Source organism: Pleurodeles waltl, chromosome 12 (genome assembly GCF_031143425.1).
Source record: "Pleurodeles waltl isolate 20211129_DDA chromosome 12, aPleWal1.hap1.20221129, whole genome shotgun sequence".
Classification (NCBI taxonomy): Eukaryota; Metazoa; Chordata; class Amphibia; order Caudata; family Salamandridae; genus Pleurodeles; species Pleurodeles waltl.
In genome coordinates, this window is record NC_090451.1 from 597,848,889 (window position 1) to 597,862,194 (window position 13,306).

Sequence of the window (13,306 nt, forward strand, 5' to 3'; positions counted from 1 at the left end):
ACCAGGTAATGCTGCATATACTCACAAGTCCTCAGAGGGCCATTTTGCCATTTTGGTTCTGCAGTTCTGTTTGGTGTAAAGGTCACTCCCGAGACCCACCTCCTTGGATGAAGCTTTTCTTTGGTATTGATTTGCTACTTAAGGAATGTATGGATAGAAATACCCATCAGAAGAGTAAGTTACTTACCTATGGTAGTGTTTTTTCTGGGAATACTTTATCTAAGTTCAGAATCCTTACAACGAACCCTCGTCCCCCTCCTGTGTAGTTTTCTCTCTGGAATTGATAGTGGCCCAAGTTAGATTACCACACTACCAGTCCCAATGAAATCTATCAGGTGCTTTCTGCATCGGCTGGAGCAGTAAAGAAGAGTGAATAAACATACTGCAACGTGCAGGGGTGGTACCTATACAGAGCTCCCTTTCCTCCTGTCCCAAAGAAGGATAGAGTTGCAACAGAGGCCAGTGGTGTGTTTGCTATAATTGCTGGATCCAAACTGAAGCCTAGGGAGAGTCACAAGGTGCAAAATTTGCAATTAGATAGAGTATGCACCCGAAGCATATCACTGAAGTTAAGTAACTTACCCATCTTTTATTCTAGACTTGTTGATGGTTCTTTCCATATAATCTAGATTTAGAGCTGGTTCGTTTGCTGTCAAATCCATTTTGGTGCCTTGATGCTGTGTAATAATCTAGCAATATTTCATAATGGAATGTTAAAGCATTAAATCACATAGAAAACTGTTAGATCTGTGTCTCCATTTTGTTGGTCTCTTTATGTAATTGACCCTTCTGCAACTAGTTACTTCTGATGAACTGTACATTTTTATGGTTCACCCTCCTGTGGCTGTTAATAACATTAGTAGCTTACCCGAAGTACGCTTTCTCTAATGCTGTAGATTCACTTTAACTATCTCAGGACATTTTTAAGTTCCAAAAAACATCCTACTAATGCCCCCTCGTTCCAAGATTACATGAAATTGGTAAAATACCATTGTACCTGGGATGCCTCATCTTGCTGCACAACACCTTGGTGTGGTATTGCCCCATTGTTAACAGTCTTTTGTTTGGAATTGGGAATAAAAACTGAAACCGTTTTAGGTACAATTGTTTCTGCTCATCTTTCCCACAGTCTAGGTGTTCCCTTAATATAAATTTCAGATGGTTGTATCTGGAGAAATGTGATTGGGTATAACCACAGCACTCATAATCCTGATTTGATAATAAATGACTGTTTCCAACCCAGTTTGCAATATCTTAAAACAAGTTATGGGTTCCCTAAAAATCAACCTCTCTGAAAGAACAGTGAATGTGGCAGTGGTTTGGATGCACCTTAAAAATAATGCAGCTAAATGACATGGGGGGGTACATAGAAGTAGAAAGTCCTCTTTTGAAGGTCTGACACTCTTGGCACCCACTTCTGCAGGATGCAGTGGCCTGCTCTGAAAAGTCCCTCTTTTCAAAAGGACGATCTTCCGTTGCACATTGTGACTGCTTCTATTAATTATTTCTCCTGATGTACATGACTGAATGTGCATATTTCTGTTTCCAGGTGAACTTCAACAACTTTCTGGTAACAATCAATTTCCAAGAGGCACAGAGAGTTATGTCCCTAAGAAACCTCAAGCATCAATACGGTCCATATCAGAAGCACCCGCAGCTCTGTCACCGTTTACCTCTGGCTGGGACAGTCTTGCCAAAAAGTTCTGCTCTAAGACTTCTCAAAGGATCAATCCAGCCTTAGCAAAGACTCAACATTCCTCTGCGGCAGAGCACCATCAACAAGCAATTAGGGAAAAAGAGTCCAGTATTTCTCCAGCATACCTACATCGCCAGCGGGCCTGCAGAAAGCGACCTCATTCACCCGAGCCTGAGGAGACTTCAAAATGCATGTACCGACTCCGAGAAAAGAGAGCACAGGTGAAGTACACATTCGATGATGATGATGAAGAAAAAGATAAGGAGAATGATAGCTGGTCAGACCGAAGTTCTGAGAAATCATGGACTTGTGATGAGGATGATGAGGAGGAAGATGAGGAGGATGCTGTTGAAATGAACGAAGACGACTTGAGTGAGAATGAGGAGGGTAAGACCAACTCTAAATTCATGGGCTTAAATACAAATACTTTGTGGCATTTTAAATGTGAGTAATACATTTCCGCTTGAATTTTCTTGAGTAGTTGTGAAATTTCTGATAAATAATTAAGATATCCAAGCGGAGAAAGGATCACAGAGTTTTCTACTTCACATGTTTACACATGATCTTGCATGTTGAGGGTCCGGGCCATACCACTTGGGATCTCATATAAGATTTAGAAAGGCTACTGCAAGCAGGAAAGGAAGCCTATGGGCAACCTTTAGCTTGCGGGATTACAGATCTTCTGCAGTGAAGAGACAAAGTGGACAGCAAAGCACATAGGTCTATCTGTAGATACAAAAATCGCAAGGGAATGTTTACACTCAACTGATTGCCTGGTGCTTTATGTACTATAGGATGACGAAATATGAGCGTTATGTCAGCTAGGTTCTTGGGTATGTACTTTAAGACATCATCTAGATCTATTATTGCTACTGTGGTTGTGCAAATGTTGATTGGTCAGTGAAACAGTAGCTGCCTTTTTTTTCCAAGAAGAAAGGCATTCATTAATGAAACAGCAAGCAGTCAATAGTTGCGGCTGTCTTGCGGACGTCTTTATCAACTGGTGTTGAGCCCTACAGCTGGTAGGTTTGTTGTATCTATTTTGTTCAGAATGGTGTGACATCTGCTGCAATTCCTTCCTGAGAAAAGAACATCCGAGTAAAAATTCATCGCTCTGTCATCTGAGTTGGTGGAGGGAAATCGTAAAGTATGTCGTTAGAATCCCTGACTCTGCCCAACAAAAGAGTACCCTTTACGGTTTATTAGTTGTATTAATGGGCTGGACCTGGAAAACCTCTTACAGCAGCAGATAAGTGTCACAGGGATAGTATACAGATATATCTGATTTTTGGTGGCAGTTGAGGGTAGAAGAACCTGCAAGGGAGAAGGAATCTCTCTTGCGGCAGCCTTCTGTGACACGGCTTCCCTTTGGTGCAGATAAACAGCATCTTCAAAGCTAAACCCATTTCCAGCACACATGGAGCTTGCTAAAGCACCACGGTCTTTGGGGTTAAATGGTGTCTTAGCTGAATACAACCACCAACCCCCTAGATTTGTTATGGCAAATACAATCCCCAGTGATGAATAATTGTAATTTGAGCTTCTTGTTGAGGGAGAACATGTCCTTCAAACCTCAAGTCTGGACTTCTCACATAGCAGCCCATTTCCATTTTAACCTCTTATGTGGTTCAGGCATAAGTTAGTTGTTGTACATGCTTCTGAGGCACTGTAGAATCTTACAGTATGGCCAAATACAGATTGCTATCACCCCTGGGTCGATCACTAGCCCAAGTAGATTACAGAATTTAGAGGGATAGCTGGCAGAAATTGCATGATCATGTTACATCAGCAGGATCAACTCAATTGGCTTTCCTTGGCCTCAACTTTGGATGTGGTACATATAACACTTAAAACTGGCTCGAATGTAGCACAGGCCCTGTAATTTTGACATGATGCTGCGTTTTCCTCATAAACGTGGGTTTACTGTACTGGTCACATAATCCACCATCACCACAGTTTGCAGATTATAACAAAATGTTTTTGTTTCTTGCATAACCCACTCCACCGGTACCAAAACACAAGTGGTGCTGCAGAGTGACACACATTTGCAAAAGATTACTGGCCAGATTTCAGATTCTGATTGCTGCATAGTTAAGTAATACTTCCACAGAATCTACCACATTATGCCGCATAATTTGTCTTTTCTTGCTCCGTAATGGAGGCAACCCTGCTGCATAATATGGTCCTCCAACTCTGCATACTTCGGGAGGCTCGGGTTGTAATGATTGAACACATAACCAGTGCCCGGTGGAGTAGAATCCTTCATTCCTTCAAGGATATTTTGACCAGCTTATTCTGTCTGGTACCATTATCAATTCTTGAGTGAGATAAAAGTAATTGTTTATTGGTGTGTGGAGCAGGACATCGGATTTAAATGCTACAAGACCTATGAGGGTTGCAGGAATTCTGTCTTCCAAGCGCAATTGATTAATGCATTTGTTTGACCTATTATATCAGTTCATTTCGGTGTAGGGATTTGTTTTTTTCTTTAAGCATAGGTGATGTAGTTTATCGTAAAGATGGGTGATGTAGTTTATTTACTTACATTTTCATTTATATTTTCTGTGTGATTGTAACAGTTATTGTCAACTACCACCTGTATTTGTCTTACCTTAGTGTTTTCTTGTAACATGCCAGTGTAATGTAGCGTACAGGCTGATGTAACTATAAAACTGGTCCTCCCTGCGTATTACCAGGTCCACTGGAATTATGCAGCAGGGGAGGACAAAATTATGCATAGACTTGCCTAAATTATGTAACAAGAAAAGGCAAATTGCGCTGCGTTAGTGAAGCATATTTTGTGTTAATATTACCTAATTAGTTTGGGATTTTTACACGTTACCACTATCGGGGCAAAGATTTCACCTCATCAGTACCACTTATACCCAAATATAGAAATAAACAGAAAGGGGAGCAGTCAACCTTTTTGAACGGCCTTCCACTGCGCAACAACACGTGTTGCTGTGTTTTTAGTAACTTTTGATCCGAGCTAGAAACTATTTTTTTGCGAAAATCTGTTGATTATGCAGAAAATCATATATGTCGCAGAAGTGGTAAATCCATAATTATATGAAAAAAGCCATGACTGCAAAATCTCATAATTCCAGGGTCCCTGCATTTTGCCCCTGACTCTTACAATGTGCTAGGTTCCGTGGCCGGGAGAGCAGGTGAATGGCCATGATGGACCCAGGTGGGCAATCATGCATACGTGAATTCATAGTTTGCTTATTTCTCTCCTGCTGTCTTTGCTTCACCCAGTACTGGTTTTCAAAGGTGTGAGGCAGATTTTTGGATACCCTTGACTCACATTGAGACAAACCCAACAACTCTTTTGGGTGAGTGGATTTCAGAATATTTATTTATTATCAATTTGTTAATGCTATGCTAATGAAAATAAAAGTCACCCAATAAAACCTGTTGTTTGGCGCAAGTGCAGTAATACACCCAGATTCAGACATTTATTAGTACTGCACAGAGGGCAAATGCCGTGTGACTGCCATACCGACCCCCCCTCTTTTGGGGCTTCTGGAGGTGGATAATGCAACAGGTCACGCTGTGGACTTGGACAACAGGTTTGTACTCTGCGTTTGCTAAAATCGTCTGGGGGGCGTAGCTTCGTGGAGGAGGAGGGGGGGGGGGAGTGCTACACCCCCCTAATAAATTAATTTTCTGATAAATAGTTGAGTACAGATGCTTTCAGTCTGGAATGGTTACATACATTGATTCAGGCAAAAACACACACACTCTCCCTCACATTTTTAAAGTCGTCAAAAAGATTGATAATTTTACAAAATATTGTTTTTTCTCCCTTAGTACCCGTGCCAATCCACATTCCTCTTGCTTTCCGCTGTCCCTTAGGCCCCTTCCGTGTCACCCTCCTTGTCGTATAATGTGTTTAAACATTACATGCCAGTCTGATTGTCGGAAATTCTGATGCTCAAACCCCCACACCCCCAAATCTTACTGACTAAGCTACTCCCGTAAGTCATAAGAATACCGGTTTTGTTGTAGGTAATTTTTTTTTTTACATTTACAGCATTAAAAGGTATTGGGATAACTTAGAATGGAGTGTGATTACAGCACGAGAACTTCGATTTGGTAGGGGCACCATTACTTAAGTCCTTAAGATGTTATAAATAAATCCATCTAGGTTTGTGAGTCATAGGGACCTCTGGGTCTTTGTTGTAGCACTGAAATAATGCCTTCATCGACCACTTTAAGATCAGATCCGTTGCATCCCCTTTTTGTTTAAGAAAAATCGTCAAACTCGTTGCTATTGAATTAAGAGTTTTCTCCTAGGTTTGCTTATCTTTTCATCCAGTATTGAGTGCCACAAAAGATAATTGTTCTCATTGTTATATGAAGTATTGCTAATGATTAATATTTAACATTATTTGTCCTGTTTTCTGCTGATGGAACAACGATGTTTAAAAAGATCGTGGCCCACACTGTAGCCTATTTGTATATCTTCATTCTCATTGATATTCAAAGCATACCATTTTACAATTTCATTCATTCTGTGAAGCCAATTCTACTATAATAAAATAAAATCGCCTTCCACAAAGTAGCTATACTCTGCAAGAAAGGGAAAATTAGAGGTGAATTTCAAAAATATGCTAAAACATTTAAATACTGTGGCGTCTCGTATTTCTTTTGTTCCCTTCCTTTTGTGTAGATGTCATCAAGATAATTGTATTTCACATCTCTGGCACCAGTGTTAATGTAATTAGAAAACACGTTTTGATAATGACAACTGCTGCCTCATTAAGTATTTGATCAAAATGGCCATCCCTTGTCAGAGTTTCCTCACCAGAGCTGAACCTTCTTGACCCCTTAACCATGCCAGGACCACCACTCTTCTTCTAGCATCTTCTCCATTTTCCCAGACAAAATCATCCCACGGTCGGTTCTTTGGATTTTTTTATAGTTTCCTCTATGCCCTTCTTTTTTTCTGGCACCTATTCATCCTTTATAATGTTTCACATTTTTTATTATATATGCTTCATTATATTTTTTAATGTTTCACTTGACATTGCTGCAAACCTCTTAATAGAATGTATTTACCTTTTTCTTTTCCTGTTGCTATACCTGCACTCTAACTTTGTTACACACTTTAAAATTGTTACCCCCTTATGCTCTTCCAAAAAAGTATCTTCCTTTAGGCCATCCCCTAGTAATTTGTTACGCCTACCTCTTACACTGCTATTTACATTTAGGAAATATTAATTTCACCTGATCTAACCTTCATCTTTATAATAAACTTATTTAGGGAACCTGCATTTGCTAGTGCCTCCTCCCTCTCGTTTTTCTCTTATATTGCTGACCCTTTAGTTAGTTTATGATTTCTGTCTGGCCTTGGTTTAACTTGGAACGTATTAAACACCATCCAGGTCCCCATACCCGAGATTATGCCATCTTCTGTTAATCTTGCACCCCCCAAAAAGTATGTAAACAAAGCTGTGTCTTCTTCCGAAGGTTGCCTAACTGTCCCATTGCATTATGAAAACTAGTTTCACTAAGGCATCTCCTTGTGGATCTGCCTTGGCTTTTTCCTTGAGGCATAACCTTTATATTAATGTAGTCCCACTAATAACTTTTTTCCATGCCCTGTAGCAGGTCTGTATTTAAATGGACATTACCCCTTAGTTGCAGTCCCTTTTCCTCCTCCTGTGCTGAGCCCTTTTTTGGCTATTTGGGGTAGCTTGCGCTTAGAGCTCCATAACTTGTTTCCACATAAGGTATCCATGCCAAATTTGTGTCCCTTTTTTTTTCCTAACGTCCTAGGGATTCTAAAGGTACCCAGGGTTTGTGCATTCTCCTGGATGCGGCTGAGAAAATAGCCAAAATATATAAAAAGTTGACTTTATTAAGTACAAATGGGGGAAAAAGTGCCCCAGATAAGTGTCTGTTTTTCCCTAAAATGGCATCCACAAACAGTTTGCCAAACTAAAGCCCCAATCTTCCCAGCTTTCGGGACCTAAACTCAATTTTGTACCACAGTTTTAGCATTTTTCAAAGAGGTAGCCCATTTTTCCTATTTTGTTTGGTCTCAACCTACTTCCAATTTGTGGTGGAAACCAGTGTGATACCCAAGGGTGATTCGGGAAAGCTATAGATTTCTGAAAAGTAGACCAAATTCTTTATTCAGCAAAGGGTCATATGTGTAGACCCCTTAAGGTTTTCCTAAGGAAAATAACAGTTGAAATAAAGAAATATTGAAACTGAGTGGGGAAAAAACGTCTATTTGTGACAGCATTTTCATGTGTAACTTTTTGTCGTGATGGCTGATTTACAAAAGCAATATACTATTATGTCCGATAGACCCTTCTGATTGCAGGATATACAGGGTTTGTAGGCTGTCCAAGAGCCCAAGGTACCAAGAGCCAGCAACTGAGCTGCACTATACAGTGGTTTTTCTTAGAGTACAGAGCACAGACCAATGCATATATTGAAATAGGTACCAATGAAACCTCTGTATTTCTGAAATGGGCACATAATATGGAGTTTAGTTATTTGCACATCTCTGAATTTGTTGGTACTCTTACTAGTGGATGATTTAGAGGGTAATTTTCAAAATGCCTTCTTCCTAAGACACTGGCTTACATTTGAAAGGCACAAATGCAGCAAAATCCAATTGGTATTAACAATGTTCTACTATTCTATACTCCCACAAGTCTTCTGATAAAATGGTACCTGACTTACTTGGGTAGGCCTTGTGCCTGCAAGGGGAAACAGGCCAAAACAAAACATGGACCCATTGCATTGTTCAACCATAAAAGTTACCTTTTGTGTGTAATTCGGATAGCGCTAGACTTTGGAACCTAGCTCAGCCGGCACCTAGGAAAACCTATCTAACCTGTACATTTAAAAAAAAAAAATAGAAACATAGGGTTATCCAGGGTGGGCTGACCTGTGTGGCTCTCATCGGGTTGTTTTTTTAACCCCGAATCCCTTGCAAACCTCAACTTCGACTAAAAACAAAAACAAAAAAACACGTTTTCCTTAAACCTCTTTGATGGAAAGTTCTGCCTTCTGCAGGGATCCACAAACTTGTGTTCCCCCAAGTCTCCCAAATAGAAATGACACCTTGCTTGTGTTGGTAGGCCTAGTGTCTGCGACAGGAAATGGTCCAAAACGCAACATGGCTGCATCACTATTTATTTATTTGTTTTTTTACTGAAAACTTACCATTTTTTTTCAATGTGGGTAGCTGTAGATTTTGGAACCAGCTCAGCCAGCATCTATGGAAACCGAGCAAACCTGTACTCTTTTGAAAACTAGACATCTAGGGTTATCCAGGGTGGGCTGACTTGCGTGGCTCTCACCAGGTTTATTTACTCAGAATCCCTTGCAACCCTCAAACTTTGAATAAAAAAAATAACACATTTCCCTTACATTTCTGTGGTGGGCAGTTCTGGAATCTGAGGGGAGCCACAAACTTCCTTCCACCCAGTATTCCACCAAGTCTCCTGATAAAAATGTTTGCTCATTTGTGTGGGTAGGCCTAGTGCCTGCGACAGAAACCAGCCTAAAACCCAACATGGCGGTATCACATTTTTTCACTCACAAATGACCCTTTCTTTACAAAGAGGATAGCTGTAGACTTTAGAACCTAGCTCAGCCAGCATCTAGGCAAAACTAGCAAACCTGTATATTTGAGAAAACTAGAAACCTAATGGTATCCAGGGTGTGCTGACTTGCGTGGCTCTCACCAGTTTTTTTTTATTACCCAGAATCCCTTGCGAACCTCCAACTTTGACTTAAGAAAAAAACACATTTTCCTCACATTTCTGTGGTGGGAAGTTTCTGGAATCTGGGGGAAGTCACAAACTTTCCTTCACCTGGCATTCTCCCAAGTTTACCGATAAAAATGGTTCCTCACTTGTGACAGAAATGGATCAAAACAAGGTCAGTGAGAGTCTGTTGGCGAAGGCACCCGCCAACCTTGGTTTGAGCCATTCCTGTAGCAGGCACTAGGCCCAGCCATACAAGTGGGGTGGCATTTTTATTGTTATAAATGGGTAATGCAGAGTGGTAGGAATATTGTGGCTTTATGCAGAATCTGGAAGTTTCCATCACAGAAATGGAAGAAAATGTGTGATTTCAGTCAGAGTTTGAGGTTTGTAGACCATTGTGGGTAAGAAAACCTTGTGGAATCCACACAAGGCCCACCACCTCTGTCTTTCTTGGTTGTCTAGTTTTCAAAAATGTCTGTGGTTTGTTGGTTTGCGCAGGTGGCGCCACAGCATGGCCCCAAGTACCATGCATATCTCTTTTGCTTATCTCCTAACATAGTGATTTAGGACATTTTGTGTAGTTTTCTCTTGGGCCACCCATGTACTCCTCTTATCGAGAGATGTGTGGTAATTCAGGATGGTGGGAAACCTGTGACTCCCACAGATTCCATGTCTTTCCGCCAAAGAAATGTGATGAAAATGTCTGTTTCTTACCAAAGTTTGACGTTTGCAAGTCCTTCTGGTTAATATTACTTGGTGAGAGCCACACAAGTCATGAACTCCTGGACTCCCCTACTTGTCTAGTTTTAAAAAATGTGCAGCTTTGTCTAGGTGCCGGTTGAGCTAGGGCCCAAAATCCACACCTACCCACAATGAGAAAAAAATAAGACATCTTTCTGCCACAGATATAAATTGGATACTAATTATTTAAAGTTCATCCACCACTTATACTGTTTTTTAGCACCTCCAGAAATGCTAGCTTCTAAGCACAAATAATTATCAAAATAGTTGAATATTTAAACAAAGAGTTCTGAAGGCGAGGCGCAAAGCCAAGTCAAGGCACCAACTGCTTTATGGTCCAAACACACGTCATCCACGCATTACACAAAAGACTTTCATACTGCTGGCCAAGGGCCCAATCCAACAGATCAGTGCACTCACATTAACATACCTGCAATGCAAGGGCCCATCACATTCAAACGCCACAGAACCAAAACAGTTTGACTACATTTTACCACCCAGGTAGCTGCCTTCATTCTGAACATTACCAAATGCATACTTATTGAACTGTTACTAATGGCACCCAGGACAGCCGCATGAGCCTCAGGAAGACATGTCTTACATGCGTCTTTAGCTGTGGTAAATCCAACTCCTTCCAGTTTGTGGATGCAAGTTGGAGGTGCCCAAGTATGCCTGAGGCGTCATTTCTCCGAGTGAGTGAGCATATCTACCTTTGAAACTAAGGCGGATATGCTGGGGAATACTGCTGGAGTTCCCTAAACAGAACATCATAAACAACGGAGAACTGTAGTTTCTGATGGATACAACTACCTGTGGATTCCTCACCTCATGATTCCTCACCTCATGAATACTCCCATGGCGCCAGCATTCGACGGAAATCTTCTTACTAGTCTCTGCACGTCGACGAGGACGTCACTGTCTCGCACGCGACGCCGTCTGACGTCATACAGGCAATAAGAGGTCCTCGACGACGTGCGGACGTCAGTTCCCTTTTTTCCGTGCATTCGAAACGGTTATCTTCGAGGGAGCAACTGTTACTCTTGCGGTTACAGTGTATATCTTGCTGCGTACTCTTTCTCTGTGGAAATAATGTCGCAGAGAAAGTCTGGATTTAAGCCTTGTCGTGAGTGTGGAGGCAAGATGTCGGTGACGGATCCTCATTCCGATTGCCTTTGGTGTTTGAGCTCCGACCACGACGTCTCGACTTGTGATTCATGTCAGCACATGAATCCGAAGGCCCTTAAAGAACGTGAGGCGAAGCTGTTTATGGCCAAGTCAAAGGAGAAGCATCACAAGAAGTCTTCTCCAAGACATCGGCGTCATCGAGACTCCCGGCGCCGTAGAGAATCTCGGCGTCATTCAAGGGAGGCTCGTTCCAGGTCTCCGGATCGGCGCCGAAAGACATGGGAGGTCAGCCCCACGGTGACGCCGCATCCTTCGACGCGTTGCCCTCTCCGGCGTCACCAACTTCGCCTGGACAGGCGTCGGTGATTGAGGTATTGGAGCCTCAAATGTTTTCTCCGGCGCAGACGCCGAGGCCGGCGTCGGGGTCGCCTCCGAGACAGGCACCCCAGTATCCGGCTTTTCCCACCCCTGGAGCCGATAGTTCCGCATTCTTGAATGCGATGTATGCCATCTTCCAACAGATGGCTCCAGGGGGTGCTCCGGCTGGGCCTTTGGCCTTTTCTTTGGGTGATCCTGCGCCTCTTCGGCCGGCACCCTTTATGCCCTTTCTCCCGTTTGGGAACGTGGGCTCGGCGCCAGTGTCGGCGCCGGTGGCCGCTCCGGTGGCTTCGGAGGGATTGGCCCCAGGGATTTCCATCCCGTCGACGTCGAGATTTCGGCCTGTGACTCCGGTGGGTCCATCTGTTTCAGCTGCTCTTCAGTCGGCGCCGAAGTTACCCGTGGCGCCGGATGCGGCGTCGGTGGCTTCGGAAGATCGGCGCCGATCTCCGACTTCGGCGGAGGCATTGTCGACTCCGCGGATTGAGCAACGACTGCATTCAAGGAGGCGTGCTCTCCGGGTACTAGAAGAGCAGGAGTACCAACGAGCCCTAGAGGAAGGAGAGCTAGAGGACTCGGGTGATGGGCTGCGTGGACTGGAGTCGGCCAGTGGGCTGGACACTTCCCCTGAGTGGGACCTTTCGTCCCCGGGGGAATATACTGAGGAAGCTGCTTCCTTTCATACAGTGGTACGGAAGGCAGCTAGTTTTTTGGACCTGCCTTTGCCGGTGGTGGAGGCGAAACAAAACCTTTTGACGGAGGTGTTGCATCCGGCCTCAGCCGCGGCGGAGCCTCTGTTACCTTTTAATGACGCTCTGCTGGATCCGGTTTTAGAGGTGTGGAAGAGGCCGGCATCTTCCCCAGCAGTTCACAGAGCCGTGGCCAGAAGGTATCGGACGGCTCCAACTGATCCTGGTTTCCTATCTAGGCACCCTACACCGGAGAGCTTGATAGTGCAGGCCTCCTGTTCGTCCAAGTCAGCGCCTGGTTCTTTCCCGACGGTGCCTGGGGACAGAGACTCAAAAAAGCTAGAGGCGCAGTCGAAGAAGATTTTTTCGTCCTGCAGTCTGGCGTTAAAAGCCACTAATGCGACCTGTATCCTGGGGAGGTATATTCATGCTCTGATGGATGACATCTCCTCTTCGTTTACAGAGCTTCCCCAGGGTCTTTTGGATCTTGTCTCTGATGCCCAGGCTGCTGCGACCCAAATTATCCAGACGGGACTGGATACCACCGACTCGGTAGCCAGAGCAATGGGCACAACTGTGGTGGAAAGGAGACAGGCCTGGCTCCGTAACTCGGGCTTTTCGGCAGATGTACAGTCCACATTGTTGGATCTCCCGTTTGATGGGGACAAACTGTTTGGGGCTAAGGCTGATTCGGCCTTGGAACGTTTTAAGGAGAGCAGGGCCACGGCTAAGTCGTTGGGACTCCAAGCTCCTTCTTCCACGGCCTCTTCCAGATTCTTCAGGAGGTTTCGTGGATTTGGGCGTGGCTCTTCCTCCTCTTCCTTTCGGGGAAGATATCAGCAACCTGCCTCTTCCCATCCCTATAGATCTTTTAGGGGGAGGGGTAGGGTCCGCACCAGGGGAGCCTCTCAGCAGCACTCTGCCTCTTCCTCATCCTCTGG

The 13,306-nt window shown here is 43.6% G+C and overlaps 1 protein-coding gene across 2 annotated transcripts in view; it reads left to right on the plus strand.

Annotated features, from left to right (window-relative positions):
• LOC138268293 (uncharacterized) overlaps window positions 1-13,306 on the plus strand; it is a 173,966-nt gene that overhangs the window by 125,734 nt on the left and 34,926 nt on the right. For both annotated transcript variants that reach the window (XM_069217805.1, XM_069217804.1), the window contains exon 8: window positions 1,550-2,083. In XM_069217805.1, the coding sequence (XP_069073906.1) occupies window positions 1,550-2,083 (534 nt within the window). The remainder of the gene's footprint in view (window positions 1-1,549; window positions 2,084-13,306) is intronic.